Below are 26,514 nucleotides of genomic sequence, written 5' to 3'. Positions count from 1 at the left end.
AAATACAAATAACCAAAAGGCACATGAAAAAATGTTCCACATCACTAATCATCAGGGAGATGCAAATCAAAACAACAATAAGGTCCCATCTCACACTGCAGTGACTGGCACACATCACAAAGACCAAGTACAATCAGTGCTGGTGAGGATGTGAAGAGAAAGGAACTCTTTTATTGCTGGTCAGAATGTCATCTAGTCCAGCCCTTAAAATATGGAGATTCCTCCAAAAAACTGGAAATTGAGCTTCCATTTGAACCATCTATAACACTCCTATGCATATAATCCGAAGGTACATAAAATTAAAACAAAAATATTTTCCTCACACCTATATTCATCTAAGCACTTTTCACAATAGCTAGACTCTGGAAACAACCAAGATTCCCTTCAACAAATGAATAACTAAAAAAACTGAGGTAAATTTACACAGTGGAATATTATGCAGCTGTCAGGAGAGATGAAGTCATGAAATTTTCGTATACATGGTTGTACATGGAATCTATTATCCTGAGTGAAATAAGTCAGAAGGAGAGAGAGAAACACAGAGTATTCTCACTTATCTATAGGTTTTAAGAAAAATTAAAGACTTGAAATAATTTCCAGAGTTGAGGGGTAGTAGGAATGGCTCGCAATATGAAGCTCATTACAAAGAGTGCTGAGTGCAGTTAGAGAAATAACTTCACTAAGAAGTATCATAACAATGTCAGTGAGTGAGGGATGTAGAGGACCAGTCTCGAATGCAGTTGGGGGGTTGGAAGGGAAGAAATGGGGGCATTGGTGATGGGAAGATTGCACTGGTGAAGGGGGGTTTTCTTGTTATGACTGAAACCCAATTACAATTATGTTTGTAATCACGGTGTTTACATCAAGACATTATTTAATTAAAAACAACAACAATAAAAAATGAATAGAAAGGAAAGATTAGTAGAATAAGAAATCTGTCATTTATCTTTATTCTATTGTCAAGTAGCAAATCAGGAGAGTCCTGCCTACAATCAAGGAGGGAAAACACAAGATGTTTAACACACCTGTTTAAGGTGACATTCTTAGAATTCTGTCACCAGTCTAAACATATACACCTTTCTATATTTTGTTTTGGGGTCACTCCCAGCAATTCCTGGATGATCATGCAGTGCTGAGTTTGAGTCCTGTATTCCTGCATGCAAAGCAAGCACTTTGTTTTAGTCATCTACTTAGCTTAACAAGTAAGTTTAAAAATTATATAAAATTTACAATATAAATGCATTTTAACAATTATTGTCATGAAAATAAATTTTCATAACATTATCATGGAACTAGTATTCAATATGCTGCACTTTCATTATCACCAAAATATTATAAATCTGGTAAGAGAAATATACTCTTCTAAAATTGGTGAATAGGGGCCGGCGAGGTGGCGCTAGAGGTAAGGTGTCTGCCTTGCAAGCGCTAGCTAAGGAAAAATCGCCACCGCGGTTCGATCCCCTGGCGTCCCATATGGTCCCCCCAAGCCAGGGGCAATTTCTGAGTGCTTAGCCAGGAGTAACCCCTGAGTATCAAATGGGTGTGGCCCAAACCCCCCCAAAAAAACCCTCATAAAATTGGTAAATAAAGCATATTAAAATAATCAAATGTTGTATTAGTAAGGACTTGGGTATTATATAGTAGACATCAAATTTTTTTGTTATGGGGCCTCATCTGGCTAGATGCAGCGTGTATTCCTGGCTCTGAGCTCAAGAAACACTTCTGGAAGGACTTGGGATACTATATTACGTACTAGAAATGGAGAAAATGGTTGACAGTGTGCAAGGCCTTATGCACTGTACTATTATTTCCGGCTCCTAAATGAAATGTTTTAAAAGACACAGTCCATTTATAGTCAGTTTTATATGAAGTTAGTACCAATAAATTTCACTCCTATTTTGAGAGCTTTTAAATGCAACAGTTAAAATAGACAAAGTTTAGAAAATTGTGTATTCAAAGAATTCCTATAGTCATCTTTATAGATATACATGTTTTCTGAGTTTTGAATTTCTACTCATTTGGTTATATCACCACTGAACTTATATAAATACTTAATTATGAAACATTTGACTGAGCAAAATCAGTAGAAATCTATATTATTTTGTTTTATTTCTAAACAGGTTATGAATAGAAAATTTTTCATTGGAAATTTCTAAATTTTCCTTTCCAAAAGTAACTAATTTAAAACACCTACAATAATAACATTATTGCTATTGTGAATGAAACAGAAAAAGCCTTACTAAACTTGACTAATGTGGAACATATTTTTTTCCCAATGACAGTGTAGGTGGCATAAAGGTTCTTACACCAAATTTGGCTAGAGAAATAAATTATTTTGTTACATGTTCAACATATCTTTCATTTTTCTCTCTCTCTCATTTCAGATTCTAAACATTTGAAAAGGTTTTTTTTAGAGACAGGTTACCTTCTTGGCATGTAAATATTTAAGAAAATACATCGTCTTATACATAAAAACAACAAAGATATTTTTCAAACTGGTAAAGTGTAAAGCTTAATTTGAATTTTTTTTATAAAGGGTAGAAACAAACTTACATACCTAAAGATTGTTTCAAATGCTATAAGTCAAATGAAATAGTGTTTCTTTAGAGGCACATACAATGTATGAAACCAATTCATACAAGTTTGAATTAAATATACACCTTTATTCATTCAGAGGATGTGTTTTGAATGCAAGCCCTGTATTATGGTCACTGATAGATGACAAAGCTCACAGTTATGGGTGTCATAGAAGTTGGAAAAACTGGCTATCTGGTCCTTTCAGGACTCAGGTGGCTTTTTTTTTTTCTTCTTCAGAGCCCTTTTGGGAGTTTTCTTACTAGCAGTATTATTTCTGGGACTTTTTCTTTTTTTTGCAAGCTGATGCAGAGCCTTCTCCTCACAGAATTTTCCAAAATTCTACACTAAAAACTTCTACTTTGATTAATTTGGAGAAAACAAAATGTCACAATGTTTTAAATTTAGATATAAAACATAGATGAGGGGCCGGCATAGTGGCGCTAGAGGTAAGGTTAGCCTTACCAGGTTAAGGTTAGCCTTGCCAGCGCTAGCCTAGGACGGACCGTGGTTCGATCCCCCGGTGTCCCATATGGTCCCCTAAGCCAGGAGCGACTTCTGAGCACATAGCCAGGAGTAACCCCTGAGTGTCACTGGGTGTGGCCCAAAAAAAAAAGATTGTGTAAAACATAGATGATATATAGAAAAGGACACACAATCTGTTGTGCTACATTCATAAAGTGAAGCTGCCAATAAATACTACTGTGATACTACAAAAAATATTGCTTTATAAACACTGACTCTCCAAAATACCTACTTAAATTTGACTGAATTATGTATAATGATACAATTATTGACATATAAAACTGTAAATTTATAACACATTGTCTATTTAACATAGTAAATACATTTATATTTGTTATATAATATATTTAAATATATTTTCACACCTTTGCATATAAAAACAAAATATTTATCTATTACATCAACAAAGCAAATGATGTATCTATGTTTACAGAACTATGACACACATGTACATACATCATATATTAAGATGCCTGTGGAGAGCAGATAATTTAACTTGTGATGTCAGCTATAGTTGTTTCTTTCTATGATTTCTCTTAAAATTCTAACATTATACATTAAATGAGTATTTAAAAAGTCACTCTTGGAAACACAATGCTATTCAAAATATAATATAAATTATAGGACTTCTGGAATTTCATTCATTAAATTTAATTAATTAATTAATTAGGCTTTTGGACTCCATCTGTAGTTGTTCAGGATTTACTCCTATCTCTGTATTCACGGATCATTTCTGGTGGGCTTAGAGAACCACATGTTGTACTAGAGCTCAAAGCCTGTTCAGCCAGGTGCCAGACACAGGCATCATCCACTGTGCTATCTCTTAGACTCTACTTACAATATTAAACTGTATTCAATAATTTATTTGGGGAATTGGATGTGGTATCAGAGATGGACCATGGACAACTCACATGCAGGGCAAGCACGCTACCCACTACACTATCTCTACAGCCCTCCATTAAGCAATTTTGACTGAATCAACCAAAAGTTCAGAATTATTTTATGTATTTTTCTCATCACAAAGATATTTACATAAGAAAATTGCATTATGGGGAGGAGGGAGACTTGGGACATTGGTGATGGGAATGTTGCACTGGTGATGGGTGGTGTTCTTTACATGACTAAAACCGAAACACAATCATGTATGTAATCAAGGTGTTTAAATAAAATAAAAAAAAAGAAAATTGCATTAAAAACAATGTTTCAAATATGTATTTTGTATTGTTCACAGAGAATAAAAGGCAAAAAAAGAGAAAATGTTAAGTGTTTATTTTATTACTAAAACCTTTGGTTCAGACAGGAAACAAACATTAGTTATTACACGAAAGGAAACTTTTATCAATGTATATGCTAGAACATGAAAACAACACACTTATCCAAATAAAAAAATACTTACTGGTGAAAACCACATCACTCTAAGTATCCAAATTGTTAGAGCAAAATTCACGAGGAGAATGATGAGTAAGAGAAGAACAAACAGGTAGAGGCAACGTTTTCTCCAGCCATAAATGCCAATTTTGTATACATACTGGTTCTCTGGCCTTTCTATGTGAGTACCTTCTGTAGCTGTAGTGTACTGCTCTCGTACCATCTGTTATGGAAAAAAAGTTTTGGTAATCAAAGGGGTAAGAGGATGAAAGCAAGAAGTGTGAGGAAAGGTAGACAGAGAAAGGAAGAAAAAACCTTATTTGTTAATACTTATGAGTCTAACAAAACTCACTTATTATAAGTCTAACAAAACATGTATTTTCACACCAGTAATAAATTTACAGCTTAAAAAAGAAAATCAAATATTTCTTTGAAACATATGATTGTGTTACTAATAATGGTAATCAATCAGTTATTCAAAATATTTTAAATATTATTTAACCATATTTTCAGATTTAGCACTTTTATAAATATAAATATTCCTCAAAATTCTTCTAAAATTCAAATGGAAAGTGACCTAAAGTAGTCAAATGAGCAAGTTTTTAAAGATTCAGTGAGTTATCATTATCATATGCAGAAGCAAGTTTTTAAAGATTCAGTGAGTTATCATTATCATCTACCCTGCAGAAGCCTCACAAAGGGTGCATCATGGCTGGAATGGAGACTATACACAAGCTCAACAAAGGCAGATCTAGACACTGCCATTGGTGAATATCTAAAAGGTCTAAAACTGTTAATGGTAAATCCACTGTTTCTTCATGAGTAAAGTTGACACACAAACTGAGTGTGTTATTTTCCTTGACTACAATGTCTTACCATTATTACTATCCAATGACTAACAAATTTTGATCCACTTTATAGTGCCAACAATATGAAACTTGCCTGTGTGATCTACTAGTCTTACCACTCATTGAATTTCACAGAAACTGCCAGTCTAATAGAGTTATTAAATAGCTTTTTTATTTGTTATTCATTTAAAATTATTAGGCATTACTCCTGGCTCTATACTCAAGGATCAGTCCTGGAGATTTTCTGGTACCCATTTGTAGTGCCAGGTATCAGGCTTGGGCCAGCTGTACACAAGACAATTATCATTGTACTATCTCTTCAGCCTTGAAGTAGACTTTTAAAATATTGCTAGGACTACAATATGAAGATCGAAGAGAAATGTAGTACCTCATGATGTAAAGTGTAGACCCTCTATCAGAAATATAATTGGGAACCAAGATAAAATGGAAATGGTATTTCTTCTTAGGGATACATCCTAGGAACACAAAAACACAATATGGCAATGCCCTCTGCACTCCTATTTTCATAGCAGTGATATTTTCAATAGCCAGAATCTGGAAATAACCCAGATGCCCATCAGATGAGTGTCTAGAGAAACTCTGGTGCATCTACACATATAAGACTATGCAGCTTCAAAAAAAAATAAAATCATAAAATATGTCTATACATGGATGAATATGGAAAATATGTTGAGTGAGATAAGTCAGAGGGAGATAAACACAGAATAATTTCACACATCTGTGGAATTTAAAAAATATAAGACAGTATAATAATAATACCCAGGACTGGAAGGACCAGTCCATGATATGAAGCTTATCATAGAGTGGTAACTGCAGTTAGAGAAATAACTTCACTTACAACTAACATGACAAGAATAGAAAGAAATAAAATACTTGTCTCAAAGACAGTCAGGTGGTGATGGGGGAGAGAAATTGGTGATCTTGGTGTCAGAAAATTTGCACTTTGAAGGTGGTCTTAATAAACCATATATGTTTTTGAAGAGAGATACTTCCAATACCAGACAGTGGATCCAGAAATGTATTATCAATGGGAACATTTCTACCAGGGTACAGCATAACTAATTTTCCATCTATGATAGGTGACTCCAGCTACTAGCAAGATACCAAGTTGAAGGTAATGTTTCATGCTGATCATGATCTACAAAAAAAGAGTGTGAAATTGTCTTAAAATTGCACATGAGATTACCAAGCTCCAAATGAAAATGATGGGCACCGAATCTTCCCAGATAGATTGGTCTGGGCTAAAAACCCTGGAGCCTACTTGAAATGGCAATGGGCCGATTATGCTTTCTGCCTGAAAGCATCGCAGCCTATAGCCACACACACTCTATGATAGAAACAGCTCACCTCCACAATTTAACCTCATCCAATTGCTCAAACCACAAAATTTGCTTCAGATCTATAGATCCTGGACTACAGAAACACCTCAGAATTTTTTAGTCATATCTGTCCAGTAGTATCACAACAAATCTATGGGAAAGATTCACAGAAGTCCACCAAACTCAGTGACTGAATAGTAAAACAGAAGACTCAACCAGTTCCAACCATAGCTCAATAAATCCTTAGACAATGAGTTTAGCAACAACATTGAGATATATAACAATTATTACAAATCGATACTTATTAATTTGTTTTCATAGTTTGATTTAAATTTGTTTTGTAACAATAAGAAGTAAATTTGTTTGTGCCTGCTAGGTGGTGGGCAGGAACTGGAGACACTGGTGGAGAGAAGGTCACACTGAATTGGTGTTGGAATACTTAATGCGTGAAACAACTGCATATGAACAACTTGGTAAATCAGTTTATAACACAACCTTTTTTTTTTTAACTATTTAAAGCTATACACAAAAGCTGTATCTGCCCAAAGAACAAGTCAGCCATCTGATGACTTGATTTTTTTGTAGTCCCTACCTCCCATCCAATGTTCAGGGGTCAAGGGGTCACTCCAGGTGATACTAGACCCTGAGAATATGATGGGCTCAGACCTAACAGTGTTCTGGGATACCCTAAAGGCCATAATCGATGGTGATCAGGGAGCCTCCAGGGCTATAAATGGTGATATTTGAGGGACTACTTGATGCCAGAGATCAAACAGTGTTCCTGTGTTATTTGCCTAATCTAATCTAAGTATTTTTGATCTAAAATTTCCAGTCAAATCAACTATAAACTATTCTCTTCTAAAACAGAATACTTTTAAAAAAATTAATAAAAAAATAACAACTCTCTGATGCAAGGTGAGTAAGAAATGGCTGACTGTGGGGACTGCCAGGTGAAGTGCTGAATGCTTCACCTGCAGAGTCTTCGCCCTGCTGTGCTTCTTCTGAGGACCTCAAAGGAGCCCTGTCCTTTGCTCCTCTGTCTTTTCTGAATCCCTGAAGCTCTCCTCAGAGCCCTGGGAAACGAACCCCCAAAAAACTGCATTCTGAAGCTCCCCAGCAAGTGAGCGAGCGAGTGCATAAGAAATGGCTGACTTTACAAGCCTGAAAAGGGAGAGCCGCTGAATTCTGCTGGAACTCAGATGCCAGCATCCTTATCTGCTTGTCTTCTGTGCTGTGCTCCATTTTCAGCCTGATTTCATCCTGTGTGTGGCTCATCTGCAGACGGCTTGCCTTCCCTGGAGCCTTCCCTGGAGGTGAGCTTACACGCCCAGAAAGGGGAAGCTGCTGAACTCTGCTGGAATCAGATGCCAGCACCCTTATCTGCCTGTCTTCTGTGCTGTGCTCCATCTTCGGCCCAATATCATCCTGTGTGTGGCCCATCTGTGGACAGCTCGCCTTCCCTGGAGCCTTCCCTGGAGATGAGTTTACAAGCCCAGAAAGGGGAAGCCACTGAACTTTGCTGGAACTCAGATGCCAGCATCCCTATCTGCCTGTCTTCTTGCTGTGCTCCATCTTCGGCCTGATTTCATCCTGTGTGTGGCCCATCTATGGATGGATTGCCTTTCCTGGAGCCTTCCCTGGAGGTGAGCTTACAGGCCCAGAAAGGGGAAAACACTGAACTCTGCTGAAACTCAGATGCCAGCACCCCTATCTGCCTGTCTTCTGTGCTGTGCTCCATTTTTGACCTGATTTCATCCTGTGTGTGGCTCATCTGCCAACGGCTCGCCTTACCTGGAGCCTTCCCTGGAGGTGAGTTCACAAGCTCAGAAAGGGTGGGGTCAGAGTAGCAGAGCCACTCTGCTTCGCTTCCTGGCCAAGCACATCATTTAGCCAATGAATACAATCACAACACATAGAATAAACCCACAAAACAAGTGTGACAGTGGGAAAACAATGCTGGCCAGCGCCAGACACAGAGAATGACGATGGCAACTCTGATGACTTGAACATGACCAACCAACTAGGCAGTCTCTCAGATAAGGAGTTTAGAGTTGCAATATGGAAGATGTTCAAAAAACTCAAAGAAATTATAGAAGAAAACACTAATAATAATCAAGAGAATATGAAGATAGAAATCAGAAAACTCCAAACTGAAATGACAGATCAAATAAAAGGTCTGAAAAACTCAGTAGATGAATTGAAGAAAAACATGGTTGAGCTTTTCCACAGGTTAACAGCAGCTGAGGATAGAATTAGTACACTGGAAGATGAGATGAATAACAATTCCATACAGCAGAAGAATTTGGAAAAGAAACTTAAAGAAAACGATCAAACAATGGAAAAAATACTCAAAGAATGGGAACAGATGAAAATAGAAGTCTATAAGAAGCTCAATAGAAACAACTTAAGAATCATTGGAGTCCCAGAGACCAAGGAAGAAAATCTCCAGGAAGAATCAACGGTCAAGAACATCATTAAAGAGAAACTACCAGAGCTAAAGAATACATGTGATCAAATCCAGTATGCCCGAAGAGTGCCAACTAAAAGAGACCCCAGAAAAAACACCCAAGACTCATCCTAGTCACAATGACAAATCCCACAGATAGAGACAGAATTATGAAAGCAGCAAGATTGAAAAGAGAAATTACATTCAAGGGAACATCCTTGATATTTACTGCAGACCTGTCACCAGAAACACTCAAGGCCAGAAGGCAGTGGTGGGACATAGTGACAAAATTCAATGAAATAATTGGTTCACCTAGAATACTGCACCCAGGAATACTGACTTTTAGGTTTGAAGGAACAATACATGGTTTCACAGAAAAATAACACCTCAGAAACTTTACAAATTCAAAACGATTCTTTTTTTTATATTTTCTTTAAACACCTTGATTACATACATGACTGTGTTTGGGTTTCAGTCATGTAAAGAACACCACCCATCACCAGTGCAACATTCCCATTACCAATGTCCCAAATATTTCTCCTCCCCACCCAACCCCCGCCTGTACCCTAGACAGGCTTTCCATTTCCCTCATACACTCTCATTATTAGGACAGTTCAAAATGTAGTTATTTCTCTAACTAAACTCATCACTCTTTGTAGTGAGCTTCTTTAGATAAGCTGTAACTTCCACCTCTTTTCTCTTTTGTGTCTGAAAGTTATTGTTGCAAGAATGTCTTTCATTTTTCTAAAAACCCATAGATGAGTGAGACCATTCTGTGTTTTTCACTCTCTCTCTCTGACTTATTTTACTCAGCATAATAGATTCCATGTACATCCATGTATAGGAAAATTTCATGACTTCATCTCTCCTGACAGCTGCATTATGTTCCATTGTGTATATGTACCACAGTTTCTTTAGCCATTCGTCTGTTGAAGGGAATCTTGGTTGTTTCCAGAGTCTTGCTATGGTAAATTAGTGCTGCAATAAATACAGGTGTAAGGAAGGGGTTTTGTATTGTATTTTTGTGTTCCTAGGGTATATTTCTAGGAGTGGTATAGCTGGATCATATGGGAGCTCAATTTCCAGTTCTTGGAGGAATCTTCATATCACTTTCCATAAAGGTTGAACTAGATGGCATTCCAACCAGCAGTGGATAAGAGTTCCTTTCTCTCCACATCCCTGCCAGTACTGTTTATTCTCATTCTTTGTGATGTGTGCCATTCTCTGAGGTGGTATCTCATCATTGTTTTGATTTGCATCTCCCTGATGATTAGTGATGTGGAGCATTTTTTCATTTCTTTTCACCATTGTATTTCTTCTTTGTCAAAGTGTCTGTTCATTTCTACTCCCCAATTTTTGATGGGATTAGATGTTTTATTCTTGTAAAGTTCTGTCAGTGCCTTGTATATTTTGGAGATTAGTCCCTTATCTCATGGGTATTGGGTGAATAGTTTCTCCCACTCAGTGGGTGGCTCTTGTATCCTGGGCACTATTTTCTTTGAGGTGCAGAAGCTTCTCAGCTTAATATATTCCCATCAGTTAATCTCTGCTTTCACTTGCTTAGACAGTGCAGTTTCCTCCTTGAATATGCCTGTAGTCTCAATGTCCTGGAGTGTTTTGCCTATGTGTTGTTCTATATATCTTATGGTTTGGGTCTTATATTGATGTCTTTAATGCATTTGGATTTTACCTTCATAGATGATGTTAGCTGGGGGTCTAAGTTCAATTTTTTGCAAGTGGCTAGCCAGCTGTGCCAAGGCCACTTGTTAAAGAGGCTTTCCCTGCTCCATTTAGGATTTCCTGCTCCTTTATTGAAAATTAGATGATTGTATGTCTGGGGAACATTTTCTGATTATTCAAGCCTTTTCCACTTATCTGAGGGCCTGTCCTTATTCCAATACCATGCTGTTTTGATAACTATTTCTTTGTAGTAAAGTTTAAAGTTGGGGAATGTAATTCCTCCCATATTCTTTTTCCCAATGATTGCTTTAGCTATTAGAGGGTGTTTATTGTTCCAAACGAATTTCAAAAGTGTCTGATCCACTCCTTTGAAGAATATCATGGGTATATTTAGAGGGATCGCATTAAATCTATACAATGCTTTGGGGAGTATTACAGTTTTATTGATGTTAATCCTGCCAATCCATGAGCTAGGTATGCGTTTCCATTTCCACGTGTCCTCTCTTATTTCTTGCAGCAGAGTTTTATAGTTTTCTTTGTATAGCTCCTTTACATTTTTAGTCAAGTTGATTCCAAGATATTTGAGTTTGTGTGGCACTGTTGTGAATAGGGTTGTTTTCTTAATGTCCATTTTTTTCTTTTTTACTATTGGTGTATAGTAAGGCCATTGATTTTTGTGTGTTAATTTTGTAGCCTGCCACCTTGCTATATGAGTCTATTGTTTCTAGAAGCTTTTTGGTAGAGTCTTTAGGGTTTTCTAAATAGAGTATCATGTCATCTGCAAACAGGAGAGCTTGACTTCTTCCTTTCTCAAAACCATTCTTTTTTTTTTTTTTTTTTGGATTTGGGCCACACCCAGCATTGCTCAGGGGTTACTCCTGGCTGTCTGCTCAGAAATAGCTCCTGGCAGGCACGGGGACCATATGGGACACCGGGATTTGAACCAACCACCTTTGGTCCTGGATCGGCTGCTTGCAAGGCAAACACCACTGTGCTATCTCTCCGGGCCCTCAAAACCATTCTTAAAAGAAAAACTGAATGGCCTACTTTCAGACAAGACTGACCAACTGACACAACAAACTTCGATATAAAGACGGCACTAACTTCCAGGACAATTCTTTCTCTCAATGTCAATGGACTAAATGCACCAGTTAAGAGACACAGAGTGGCTAAATGGATCAAAAAACTCAATCCAACCTTCTGCTGCCTACAAGAAACACACCTGAATAGTCAGAAAAAACATAGACTCAAAATCAAGCAAACAACACCCATAAAAAAGCTGGAGTGGCCATACTAATATCAGATGATGCAAACTTTATACTTAGGAATGTTGTAAGGGACAAAGATGGACATTTTGTATTAATCAAGGGGTATGAAAAAATCACTCTCCTAAACATATATGCATTGAATGAGGGGCCAGCAAAATATTTAATGAAATTGTTGACAAATCTGAAAAATAATATCAATAACAACACAATACTTGTGGAGACCTCAGCACGGCATTGTCAACACTTGACAGGTCAACCAGACTGAAACCCAACAAGAATATACTAAACCTTAAAAGAGAAATGGAAGAAAGAGGCCTAGTAGATATATACAGGACACTCCACCACAAGAAGCGTGAATACACATTCTTCTCTAATGTACATGGGACTTTCTCCAGGATAGACTACATGCTAGCACATAAAACATACCTCCATAATATCAAGAGGATAGAAATTTTGCAGGCTACCATTGCTGATGACAAGGCCCTGAAATTATATGGGAATCAAAAAGGGACAAAGAATAATTTTAATACCTGGAAGTTAAACAGCCTAATTCTGAATAACCAGTGGGTCTGAGATGAAATTAAAGAGGAAATCAAAACCTTCCTACATACAAATGACAATGGAGACACAAACTATCAGAACCTATGGGACACAGTAAAAGCAGTACTGAGAGGAAAATTTATAGCTTTGCAAGCACACATCAGGAAGAAAGAAAGGGCTTACCTGAGTAGCTTAATGACGCAGCTCATAGAATTAGAGTGTACTAAACAAAAGTATCCAAAAATAGGGAGGCAGAAGGAAATCACAAAGCTGAGAGCAGAAATCAATGCAGTGGAAACCCGAAAAACAATACGAAAGATCAACAAAAGCAGAAGTAGGTTCTTTAAAAAATAAACAAGATTGATAGACCACTGGCAAAACTAACAAAGAAAGACAGAGAGAGACTTGATAACTCGTACTAGGAATGAAAAAAGGAGAGATTCCTACTGATATCGTAGAGATCCAAAGGGTAATCAGAAACTACTTTGAGAAACTCTATGCCACTAAAAATGAAAACCTGGAAGAAATGGATAAATTTTTGGACTCTTATAATCTTCCACAGTTGAAGAAAGAGGATGTAGCATATCTAAACACACCCATCACTATTGATGAAATTAAGACAGTAATCAAATTTCTGCCCAAAACAAAAGTCCAGGCCCAGATGGATTTACTAATGAATTCTTTCAAACCTTTCAAGAGGAACTTCTACCAATCTTGGCAAGACTCTTTCATGATATCAAAAAAACAGGAACACTTCCAAATAGCTTTTATGAAGCCAACATCACCTTGATACCTAAACCAGACAGAGATGCTATGAAAAAAGAAAATTACAGACCAATATCGCTGACGAATGCAGATGCAAAGATCCTCAACAAAATCCTGGCAAATAGGATTCAATGCCTCATTAAGAAGATCATCCACAATGATCAAGTAGGTTTCTTCCCAGGAATGCAATAATGGTTTAACATCCGTAAATATATCAACATAATACACAACATCAACAACAAGAAAAATAAAAACCACATGATCATATCAATAGATGCAGAGAAAGCATTTGATAAGGTCCAACACCCATTCTTGATCAAAACTTTCAGCAAGATGGGAATGGAAGGAACCTTTCTCAATATAGTTAAGGCCATCTACCATAAGCCAGTGGCAAATATTATCCTCAATGGAGAAAAACTAAAAGCCTTCCCTCTAAATTCTGGCACAAGACAAGGCTGTCCTCTCTCACTACTCCTATTCAACATAGCACTGGAAGTACTTGCTATAGCGATTAGGGAAGAAAAAGATATCAAGGAAATCCAGATAGGAAAGGAAGAAGTCAAGCTCTCACTGTTTGCAGATGACATGATACTCTACTTAGAAAACCCTAAAGACTCTACCAAAAAGCTTCTAGAAACAATAGACTCATATAGCAAGGTGACAGGCTACAAAATTAACACTCAAAAATCAAAAAATCAAGCTCTCATTGTTTGCAGATGACATGATACTCTACTTAGAAAACCCTAAAGACTCTACCAAAAAGCTTCTAGAAACAATAGACTCATATAGCAAGGTGGCAGGCTACAAAATTAACACTCTACAAATCAATGGCCTTTCTACACACCAATAGTAATTAGGGAAGAAATGGACATTAGAAAACAACCCATTCACAATAGTGCCACACAAACTCAAATATCTTGGAATCAACTTGACTAAAAATGTAAAGGAGCTATACAAAGAAAACTATAAAACTCTGCTGCAAGAAATAAGAGAGGACACGTGGAAATGGAAACGCATACCCTGCTCATGGATTGGCAGGATTAACATCATCAAAATGGCAATACTCCCCAAGGCATTATACAGATTTCATGCTATCCCTCTAAAAGATTCCCATGACATTCTTCTAAGAAGTGGATCAGGCACTTTTGAAATTCGTTTGGAACAATAAACACCCTCTAATAGCTAAAGCAATCATTGGGAAAAAGAATATGGGAGGAATTACATTCCCCAACTTTAAACTTTACTACAAAGCAATAGTTATCAAAACAGCATGGTATTGGAATAAGGGACAGGGCCCTCAGATCAGTGGAATAGGCTTAAATACTCAGAAAATGTTCCCCAGACATACAATCACCTAATTTTTGATAAAGAAGCAGGAAATCCAAAATGAAGCAGGGAAAGCCTCTTTAACAAGTGGCCTTGGCACAACTGGCTAGCCACTTGCAAAAAATTGAACTTAGACCCCCAGCTAACATCATCTACGAAGGTAAAATCCAAATGCATTAAAGACATCAATATCAGACCCAAACCATAAGATATGTAGAACAACACATAGGCAAAACACTCCAGGACATTGAGACTACAGGCATATTCAAGGAGGAAACTGCACTCTCCAAGCAAGTGAAAGCAGAAATTAACAGATGGGAATATATTAAGCTGAGAAGCTTCTGCACCTCAAAGAAAATAGTGCCCAGGATACAAGAGCCACCCACTGAGTGGGAGAAACTATTCACCCAATACCCATGAGATAAGGGACTAATCTCCAAAATATACAAGGCACTGACAGAACTTTACAAGAATAAAACATCTAACCCCATCAAAAAATGGGGAGAAGAATGAACAGACACTTTGACAAAGAAGAAATACAAATGGCCAAAAGACACATGAAAAAATGCTCCACATCACTAATCATCAGGGAGATGCAAATCAAAACAATGATGAGATACCACCTCACACCACAGAGAATGGCACACATCACAAGGAATGAGAATAAACAGTGTTGGTGGGGATGTGGAGAGAAAGGAATTCTTTTCAATGCCTGGTGGGAAGTGCCGTCTAGTTCAACCTTTATGGAAAGCGTTATGGAGATTCTCCGAGAAGACTGGGAAAATCGAGCATCCATACGATCCAGCTATACCACTTCTAGGAATATACCTTAGGAACACAAAAATACAATACAAAAATCCCTTCTTCACACCTATATTTATTGCAGCACTATTCACAATAGCCAGGCTCTGGAAAGAGCCAAGATGCCCTTCAACAAATGAATGGCTAAAGAAACTGTTGTATATATACACAATAAAATATTATGTAGCTGTCAGGAGAGATGAAGTAATGAAATTTTCCTATACATGGATGTACATGGAATCTATTATCCTGAGTGAAATAAGTCAGAGAGATAGAGAAAGATGCAGAATGATCTCACTCATCTATTGGTTTTAAGAAAAATGAAAGTCATTCTTGCAATAATAACTTTCAGACACAAAAGAGAAAAGAGCTGGAAGTTACAGCTCACCTAAGGAAGCTCACCATGAACAGGGATGAGTTTAGTTAGATAAATAACTACGTTTTTAACTATCCTAATAATGAGAATGTATGAGGGAAATGGAAAGCCTATCTAGGGTACAGGTGGGGGTTGGGTGTGGAGGAGGGTGATTTGGGACTTTGGTAATGGGAATGTTGCACTGGTGATGGGTGGTTTTCTTTACATGACTGAATCCCAAACACAATCATGTATGTAACAAATTTGTTTAAATAAATATATTTAAAAAAATCTATGATGCAGGCCAAGATTCATAGCTGAGTCTTCATAGGTGAAGTCTGAATAGAAAAAAAATCTTGAGATGCATATAATTATGGTTCTAATAGTATGTGGTATAGAAGCAACTTTCAGACAGCTTTGAACATTTTTACAAAGTTTCCGAAAGTTTCAGTGTTATGAGACAAACATTTTTGTCCTTAGAGTTTAATTTCTTTGGAATTGGAATATGATCAATTAAAGAAATTTAAAGATAATTTGTATGGGGTATGAACCCACATATAAATATATTGCAGTTGAAGAACAGTATATTTATATATTTTGCCAAGATTAAAATTTTAGAATATTTTGTGTAACATTTTTATTAAAATATGTATTTTGTATAAAAGGAAAACAGTTACAGACAACCTAAATAGTCATTTGATCTTTCTTTCACAAATATCCATGGCTTACTCCATGTAGGGACTTTCAGCCAGTGGGTGGGAATGTCAGGGAGGATTTTCTATTTGCATCCTGGAATGCATACATTCCTCCCTGCAGAGTCACTGCCTGTGGAGAACATTCATTGTTTAAGCAGAAATAGCTCAGCCTAGAAACTCTGGAATATTCCTGATGTCTTCTTACAAGATCTGGGAGGAGCAAGTTAGAAATGCTGATTACTACCCAAAGAATCCTAACAACAACGAGTATAAGAAATTCTATTTTTACCTTTTATTGCTGATGACAATGATGGTGTCAATGAAATCAATCACCAAGAAGTCAGAAACTTCTTGCATACCTTAGTGGGCCTACATTTTCACTCTTTAACTTTTGAAGAGGTGTTGTGATTATAAAAATTTAATATAGGAAAAAAAGAGACATGATAATAAAATAATTCCCATTATATTATATAGTGGAAAGTATTAGTTTGCTTAAAGAACCTAAAGAAATCATTGTTTCTTGGCTTGAGAGAGAATACAATTGGCAAGGTGCTTGCCTTGAACACAGCAGACCCAGGTCTATTCCCAGCACTGTGTCTGGTTCTCCTAAATTCACCAGTACTGACTCATAAACACAGAATCAAGACTAAATAAACCCTGAGCAACACTGGCTGTTGACCTAAAATAAACCAAACAGAAAATAATTTTCTTAAGTCACAATTGCTTAACATTATGTGGCTTAGAAACATTTTACAAGTAGAACTCATAGAGCATGTTTCAAATAGTTAAAATAATTGGAAGATGAGGGCAGAATTTGAGGTTTATTGATCATATCTATTTCCTGTCTTTTCCCTTTATAGTTCCATTCCAGACCCAAAATAAATCCATCTTTTTGGAGTCCCTTCTTTTTACCCCTTCTATGAGGTCTCAAGTCTACTTCTCTTGGCAACTATGGTGACCTTCCTAAAAATTAAATGTATGTGGCTACTTTTCTGTTTTAAATGCTGAAATGACTGATCATCTTCTTGAGATGATATATACCATGGAACAGAACACTTGAGTAATGCTGAAGTCAAGTCAGCTTGAACTTTGTGAGAAATTCTGAGAGAAGTCTGGATACTTCTGAAAATTTACACATGAGTAAACACTCCTGTGTCACTTTATCTATATAATTCTCTGAGGTCTAATAGCACAGAAAACACTTTAAAAGTTGAAGTCTGAAATTGCAAACACAAAAGATGAAAAATTTGTTAATGATAAACCAGAATTACTGCAGGAATTTACAAGCTCTGATGAGACTAAGAAGAAAAAGTTGAGGGTAGCCCTAAAAGATGCATCTCGAGGAAAGAGAGGAAGCAAAGTCAGACCAAAGACTGAAGTCCTTGGAGTCTGAGTGATATTATAGAAGATTGAGTATTTGCCTTGCATGTGGTTGATACAGGTTTGATTCCCAGCATCCAATATGGTACCCCAGCACTGTTAGGAGAATTTCCTGAACCAGAGCTAGCCCTGAGCATAACGAGATTAGCAAAAAAATTTACATGAGCCACACACAGAGCAATAAAATGGGGTCCTACAAAATATACCAAATTAAACAAAATGTGCACTCATAATTAACCAATTACTATTTTATTTTAAATTATATATGATAACTATTTAATTTGATTATTAGAACGTATATTCTTTTTGTTGGTGTTGGGCTGTGCTCACAGTTATCCCCTAGCTCTGTGCTCAGAAATCACTCGTGGTAATATTTCAGATAACATAGGGTGCCAGGGATTGAATCTGGTTGGCAGTATACAAAGCAAGAGCCTAAATGTTTTAGGCTATCTCTAGCTAAAGGCACAGTTTAAAAAGAGCAAGATTGATAGTACAGTGGGTAGGGAGTTTGCCATGCATATGGCCAACCCAGATTTGAATCACAGCTGAACCTGAGTCCTGCCAGGAGTGATTCTTGAGTACAGAGCCAGTAGTAAACAATTATCAGCACTGAGTGAGTCCCTCATAACAAAACAAAACAACAAAAAGAAATATGGAATAATTTTGTTAAAACACTTCAACACTAAGCTTAACCACCATTTAACAAAGTTAGGTTTTTAATATTAGAATTGGTCATTAAATATGTTAAAATATATTCACATATATATACTCACATGGCTTTGAAACAAATCTTAGAAAAAGTCTATAACCTATAAAACTAACACCCACTTGAACCATGACTTTTGAGTTGCTAAACATGTTTTTTGTTACAATCTCTACATGAGGTTCCCAAGAAAATGAGTAAGAAAACAAAGAAACAAACAAAAAGCATTACACTTTCTAGTTTATTTTGGACCACTGGGTTTCACCATTCTGCTCGCAAATCTTTGAATAGGATGAGATATATTTCCCTTCCCTGTAGTTTTTAATGCTTTCTTTTAAAAGCTTATTTTCCTATCATCTCAATTGAGCTTATCATAGATGAAGTATGAGCAGTGCCAATTTCAAGCACTGTTGGCACATATTTACCTTTGACCATTCCCTTTCACATTTGACTCATCTTTCTTGTTATTGTTTGTTAGGCCACATCTGGTAGGATCAGAGTTTACTCAGCTCTGCACTCAAGCAAGGAACAATATGTGGTGTCTGGGATTAACCCAGGTTGGCAGCTTGTAAGGCAAGAGCTCACTCCACTGGACTTTCACTCTAGCCCTTGACTCATTTTGAACAAAACCCATTTTTCCCAGACTTGAGGAAGAAAATATTTCCCCTTTTTATGTTCAAGAATAATTGGGAAGACAAGTTTTGTGTTTTACTTTCCTAATTTATTAAACAACCTGGACTTTTGTCTCATTTTTTAAATTAATGACTAACAAAACTGACAATATATAAAGCAAATATAAATTTCATCACAAAAATTTGAATAGCGTTATTAGAAGTTGTTAAGTTTATATTTTGTCCAGACTACAATAACTGAATTCTAATAATAATAAATAATTAACATGCCAGACTAGAATTTAAAGTTATTTAAAGCACAAAATTATACTAAGATACATAGCATATTCATCAGAATAATTTAAAAGAAGTTGACTAAATGAGATGTTCACTAAATTTTGTCAATATTCAATATACAATTATTTTCAGATAAATTTATTCACCATTTTCTATGTCACCCATGGAAAAATTCAAGAAACCTTATACCTTTTCACATTTTAAATTTAAACAATGCAATTATCTTAAATCTAAGATAAAACTAGTGACTTACCTTCAAGGTATTAAAAATCACTTGGTGAAATAATGAAAAACAGCTGGTGCTCTGTCCAAGTTAGAGTGGCTTAAACTTCTTCAAGATTCGCAGAATGAAAGAGAGTGAAAGTAAACAATTTCAGCCCACTAACCATGAGTAGAAGAAAAGTCTCACGTGTTTGGGCCTGGTCTCATGTTTCACCAGTTTGCATTAGCAACAGGCATATCTAATTTTACTTAGTGGCATAAATAGCTCGGAGCACACTTAAAATTGTTTGGGCACCAATTCCAGTACATAGTTCTAACTGTGCCAATTTTTTTTTTTTTTGCAAAACCAAATTTAAACTTGACTCATGATAGTTTTATGTAATCATAACTTTCTAAAATAAACTTTATTTTAAAAGAACAGCAAAAAGAGAATTCTGAGACAAGCTTTTCATTAGAATCTATTGTGGACAAGGACCTTATGAAAATTTAAGTTATAAAATTTAGAAAGTGCAAAATTATTAGTATTAGTATACCACTCCAGCCCCATGCTGTCACTTAAAAAGGGCTCTAAAGAAAAACTTTCTATCCAGTGATGTGGTGCAGGTAGTTTTGGGCTTGACCTAGTTTCTGAGTTCTCCCAGAAATGCCCTATCCCCAAATTTCCTTGTAAATTGATACTTTTATCTCAACAGCTTTTTATGTTCAACTAATCATTTATTTTATTTTATTATTTTTTTAAATTTTTATTTAAGCACCATGATTACAAGCATGATTGTATCTGGGTTTCAGTAATATACAGAACACCCTCCCTTCACCAGTGCAACATTACTACCACCAATGCTCCCCCTCCCTCCTTCCCCACCCTGCCTATATTCGAGACAGGCATTCTACTTCTCTCACTCATTGACGTTGCCATGCTAGTTGTTAGTGTAGTTATTTCCCTACCAGCACTCACCACTCTTCGTGATGAGCATCGTATTGTGAGCTGGTCATTATAGCCCTCATCTCTATTGTCTCAGGGCATTATTACAATATGTCTTTAATTTTCTTAAAACCCATAGATGAGTGAGACTATACTGTGTTTCTATCTCTCCTCCTTACTTATTTCACTCAGCATAGATTCCATGTGCATTCCTGTATAGGAAAATTTCATGACTTAGTATTTCCTGATGGCTGCTTAATATTCCATTGTGTATATGTACCACAGTTTCTTTAACCATTATTCTGTTGAAGGCATCTTGGTTGTTTCAAGTCTGGCATTGTAAATAGTGCTGCAATGAATATAGGTGTAAAGAAGGAATTTTTGAATTGTATTTTTGTATTCCTAAGATATATCTCTAGGAATAATATATCTGATCATATGGGAGCTCAATTTTGATTTTTTTGAGGAATCTCCATACTGTTTCCATAAAAGCTGGAACTAGATCTCATTCCACCAGCAGTGAATGAGAGTCCCTTTCTCTCCACTTCCCCACCAACAGATTGTTCTTGTTCTTTGTGATGTGTGCCAGTCTCTGTGGTATGCAAAGGTACCTCATTGTTTTGATTTGCACCTCCCTGATGATTAGTGATGTGGAGCATTTTTTTCATGCATATTTTGGCTACTTGTATTCCGTCTTTTTTTTCAGCCACACCCAGTGATCCTCAGAGGTTTCTCCTGGCTATGCACTCAGAAATTGCTTCTGGCTTGGGGGACCATATGGGATACCAGGGGATTGAACCACAGTCTGTCCTAGGCTAGTACCTGTACTTTGTTCATTACTTCATTTGCACTAAGGTCATAGGAGACAGCTTTGTCTTTCTGCTACATGATAAACATGCTTGGCATCCATCTCTAATGAGTCCTTGATTTAGTGAGCTTTGAATAGTTACACCAGACTCAGCTTTTCCTAATAACCATTGTCATATATGTAGTATTAACAGAAAAGAACAAATGATTAGATTGACACTTTATGAATTATCCAGAAGAGGTCAGAATAACAGTAGAAAATCATGGATTTCAGGGCAGAAAATGTGAAATCAAATTAGTTTTTCTAAGTAATGCATTTTAATGCATTTAAAGTGCTATGTTAATTATTTACCTATATAGTTCAAGCGATAATTCTTTTAAAAAAGTGACTATAGAAGTGCCAAAGAAATAGTGATTGACTGATTAAAAAGTAAATGAGGTGATCAAATGACTGACCCAAAAAGTTTTATCTGGAATACAGTTCTTATTTTTTTTAATCTTCAATAACCTTACTTTCCATTTTCTTAGATACGTAGAGTGGGGAAAAATAAGTTACAAAATTAACCAATTAGGCATCAGATAAAAATTATACTCCAGTCTAGAGTTTTACATAGGTTTATATTTTTAGCTGCAAAAAGGTAATATTTATTAATTTAAAGATTTTACTATTTGTTTAGTCTAACAATTTTTCTCCAAGATTTATAAATAACAGATCATTTCAAAACCTCTTCTCAACTTTTACATTATTGCTTTCATTGTGTAAAAACTAAGCTAACTGCTTTTTAATTAACTTGGCAATGTCTAAAAATATCTTAATACAAGGGCAATGAATATTTGTCAGATAAAATTTTTTGTTTGTTTGTTTGTTTTTGGGCCACACCTGGCAGTGCTCAGGAGTTAATCCTGGCTCTATGCTCAGAAATTGTTCCTGCTGGCAGGCTCAGGGGACCATCTGGGATCCCGGATATTGAACCCAGGTTTGTATTGGGTCAGTTGCATGCAAGACAAACTCCCTACCACTGTACTATCGCTCTGGCCCCTAGATGAGAGTTCTGTAAACAATTTTACTCTGGGTTAAAAACATAGCCTTAACAAAAAAAATAATTCTTTATTATATCCAAGACAGCCTATAAAACCCACCCCAACAAAACATAAAGCTACATATAAAATACATATACTATCTCCAAAATTTTTTCTCTATATGGTGACACATAGTATAAGCAATAAAAACTACTGTTGATAGAACAAGAAAATGTGATTAGGGCAATTTTCTAATTAGCCAAAGATTAATGTTTAAAGACTAGGTAAAGAAAAATTTCAGTCAAAAAGCAGTATTAGAAAGAATTCTTATATAGCTGGGATCCACATACTCCATTTGGAATACAGTTTTTATACCTAGGTGATTCTCAGCCAAATTCTTTTTATTTAAAAAATCATTTTAGGGGCCAAAGAGATAGCATGGAGGTAAAGTGCTTGCCTTGCATGCAGAAGGTCCGTGGTTCAAATCCCAGCATCCCATATGGTCCCCTGAACCTACCAGGGGTGATTTCTGAGTGTAGAGCCAGGAGTACCCCTGAGTACTGCCAGGTATGACCCAAACACCAAAAAAAATGAGTATTTTAAAATATGGATAGGTTATGATAATAATTTCAATCAGAATGATCCATGTTCTCTGTTGAATGAGCATAGCAAAAATGTAATTTGATTACTAATTTGTTAATATAAATAATTTGGTTCCAGTAATAATTTGGGGACTTTAGGAGTAAGTATTTAGTATAAGGAGCTAGTTCACTTTTATGTGGAATAGTCAGGGGAGATTGGAGAGAAATCATCAATCATTAAGAATAAAGAGAGAGATCTCAAAGAGTAAGACAATTCTCAAATTACAGCTGGAAAAATCACCAAAAATCAAAGACTATCTGCTTTTCATCTATAATTAATATAATATTATTCCATAAACATAATTTTTCATGATCTATCATGAACAGATATTGCAATCTATTAAGCATAGTGTTCCAATAATTTGGTTTGCAAAGCAAATGTATGCATATATTAGAATCACAGAAAACATCTTGGAGGAATGAACCTGAAGTAGAATTTGCATGTGTGGAGTGAATCTAACAAAAGGAAGCCAATAAAAAATCGTCTCTTTGTCCCATGTTCATTTCCACTGATTAGAGATCACTACTTAGATTTCTCATTCTTACATATAATATTTAAGTACCTTCTACTATTAATCTCATTTTATTGACCTAAGGACTAGCCCAACGGCTTGTGTGCATTACAAGTCAATAGCCTGTTTCTCATTGTTCCTATTTAGTTATATCATTAATTTCAGTATTTTGTCACATTTGAAATGTCTACTTCAACAGTCATCTCTTTTCAAAACCTAAAGATTGTCATACTAACTATGCAGTTTCCCTGTGTCCACAATAAAAACCACTTCTCTCTTCAGCCTTCTCTCACCATGTAGTTTTACACGCTCAAAGAATAACACAGGCATTCAGTTTTGAATCTATAACCTCCAATGTCTCCTGTGATTTGACCAAATTGATTTAAAATATAAAGGAGAAATGTAGTGTAACACTGTAAACAGTGTTTACATTTTAACCCTATCTAGCCACATTTGCTTATAGACATAAATTTTACAATTCCCTTGTCACCAAATGGTTCTGGTGCTGCTTTTGAATTTAGTTTACATTTTAAAGCTTTCTCCAAATTACATCCCATTGACATGTTGCCTTACCCATAGTTTTTATATAGTGTTTATTTATTTCATAGGATAAGAAGGCAGTTGGCTAAATATAACTTATTCCACATATACTAATTGTCTTTTATCTCTTACTAACTAGATTTCTTACTCAGAATCTATTTTTTTCTTTGTGAAGTGCAATGCTTTCCTTTTCTAATGTAAATAGTTTATATCTGTGGTTGTTTTCTATGGTGCTGACCCACACAAATAGAAAAGACTGAAAAACTTGGACAGGGAAGCTGGAACATTGGTGCTGGGTGTGGTGTTGGAATTACATGCATGAGAAGCCATCATTAACAATATCATAAATTGCAGAATCTCAATCAATAAAAATTTAAATTAAAAATGATTGAATACTATTTTATATCAAGATTAGATCTTTTTTTTTTATTTGACACATCTCTTGTCTCCCTTACTTTCTGTTTACTTCTTTCATTCTCTAATCTCTAACTTCATTACATTTTCAAACTTTTACCAAATTACAGTAATCAGACCCACTGTAGATTATTATGACTGCAGTGGAAGCTCTTTGCCTTCTTTTTCATTCTGACCAAACTGATCTCTAAACAGCTGTTGTCTGTTAGATTACACTGCTATTCGAAGCTGGTCCAACTGTTTTCAAAGCTGCTGAGGTTCACTCATTTACTTCTTAGCTTTGATAAAGAACAAACTCAAATCATTATTTCTTTCTTTTCTTTTCTTTTTTAAATATGGAACGCTTCACGAATTTACATGTCATTCTTGCACAGGGGCCATGCTAATTTTTGTATCGTTCCAATTTTAGTATATGTGCTGCCGAATCGAGCACCAAATCATTATTTCTAATGAGTGTTTCTGAAGTAGACCGTGTCCTTGTCTGCCTTCATTAGTCCCATTCTAAAATTAATAATTTTATTTGCATAAAGTTTTGCATGACTACCTTTGAAGTACCTGTTTCACTGGCATCTATCACTGAATTCCTGGGGATAAGAGCAGTTCCAGACTGATTTGCATTTACAATGTAAAGGCGTCTGTATTATCTTTAAGTAAAATAAATATGCTCACTAGCCATTTTATATGTGACCTGACCAAAGATAACATGCATTTATATAAGTGCATTTGTCCATCTCAGAAGATGGCAGTGAATAAAAATTCTCATTATATTTTACATGATTTCATATATGTGTCATGCGTACTGATGGGGTAAGTAGACTCAGATATTGCTCAGGTGGCCTAAGGACAACGCCTAAAGACACTCAGGTTAGATGTGTAGTCCTTACTCTACCCTAATTGCACTGCTCCACTACTTGTGTTAAGCTTCCTACCATAGATTGTTCCTTGTGGTTGTCATTTCTATTGTCTCTGGATATTATCAACATACTTTTTTATGCAAAATAAGTGGGATTATTATATGTCTATACCTCTCCCTCTGACTCATTTCACTATACATAATACTCTCCATATCATCACTATATAAGCAAATTTCATGAATTCATATTTCCTAAAAGCTATATAATATTTCATTGTGTATATGTACCAAAATATTTTTAGCCACTCAACTGTTCTCAGATTTTTTTTCAGATTTTGTTTCCAGATTTTGGCTATTGTAAATAATGATATTACAAACATAGTAATGAGGAGAGATTTTTCAAGGGTATATCCCTTGGAGTGGTATTTCTCACTCATATGAAAATTCAATTTTTAGTTTTTGAGGAATTTCCATATAGTTTTCAAAAAATACAAGGTTGGACCAGCCAACATTTCCACCAGCAGTGAATGAGAGTCTCTTCCCTCATCTGCACTAGTACTGGTTGTTCTTGTTCTTTCTAATGTGTACAATTCTCTGTGGTATGAGATGATATGTCATTATTATTTTTATTTGCATCTTCCTAATTATTAGTGATGTGGAACATTTCTTCATGTTTCTTTTGGCCAGCTGTATTTCTTCTTTGAGGAAATATCTGACCATTTCTTCTTTCCATATTTAATAGAATTAGTTTTTTTTTCTTGTTACATTCTACCAGTGCTTTGTATATCTTAGATATTAACCCCTTATCTGATGGATATTGGGTGAATAGTTTATTCTATTCTATAGGTAGTCTTTGTATCCTAGTTACCAATTCTTGTGAGGTTTAGAAGCCTCTCAATTTAATGTAGTCCCATTTGTTTATTTTTTATTCCACTTGTTTTGCCAGTGGTGTTTTTTCCTTTGATGATGCCTTTAGCCTCAATGTCACGGAGCATTCAGTCTATATTTTTTTCTATGTACTTTATGGTTTTGGGGTTAATATTAAGGTCTTTAGCCCATGT

General features: G+C 35.8%; 1 protein-coding gene and 1 non-coding gene across 2 annotated transcripts in view; both read right to left on the bottom strand.

Annotated features, from left to right (window-relative positions):
• The window catches only part of SGCG (sarcoglycan gamma), a 100,374-nt gene extending 80,577 nt beyond the window's left edge, over window positions 1-19,797 (bottom strand). The window contains exons 1-2 of the mRNA XM_049778354.1: window positions 19,776-19,797; window positions 4,496-4,690 (exon numbers count right to left, since the gene is read on the bottom strand). Of these exons, the coding sequence (XP_049634311.1) occupies window positions 4,496-4,690 (195 nt within the window). The 5' untranslated portion in view covers window positions 19,776-19,797. The remainder of the gene's footprint in view (window positions 1-4,495; window positions 4,691-19,775) is intronic.
• A 5,132-nt stretch (window positions 19,798-24,929) lies between these two features.
• Window positions 24,930-25,033, bottom strand: LOC126017100 (U6 spliceosomal RNA). The gene has a single exon (XR_007498773.1). It is a non-coding gene; the product is annotated as a U6 spliceosomal RNA (small nuclear RNA).
• Window positions 25,034-26,514: the final 1,481 nt, after the last annotated feature.

The sequence above is a fragment of the Suncus etruscus genome, chromosome 8 (assembly GCF_024139225.1).
Source record: "Suncus etruscus isolate mSunEtr1 chromosome 8, mSunEtr1.pri.cur, whole genome shotgun sequence".
NCBI lineage: Eukaryota > Metazoa > Chordata > Mammalia > Eulipotyphla > Soricidae > Suncus > Suncus etruscus.
Note: the sequence above shows the minus strand (reverse complement) of the source record. Positions and strands in the feature narration are given on the sequence as shown.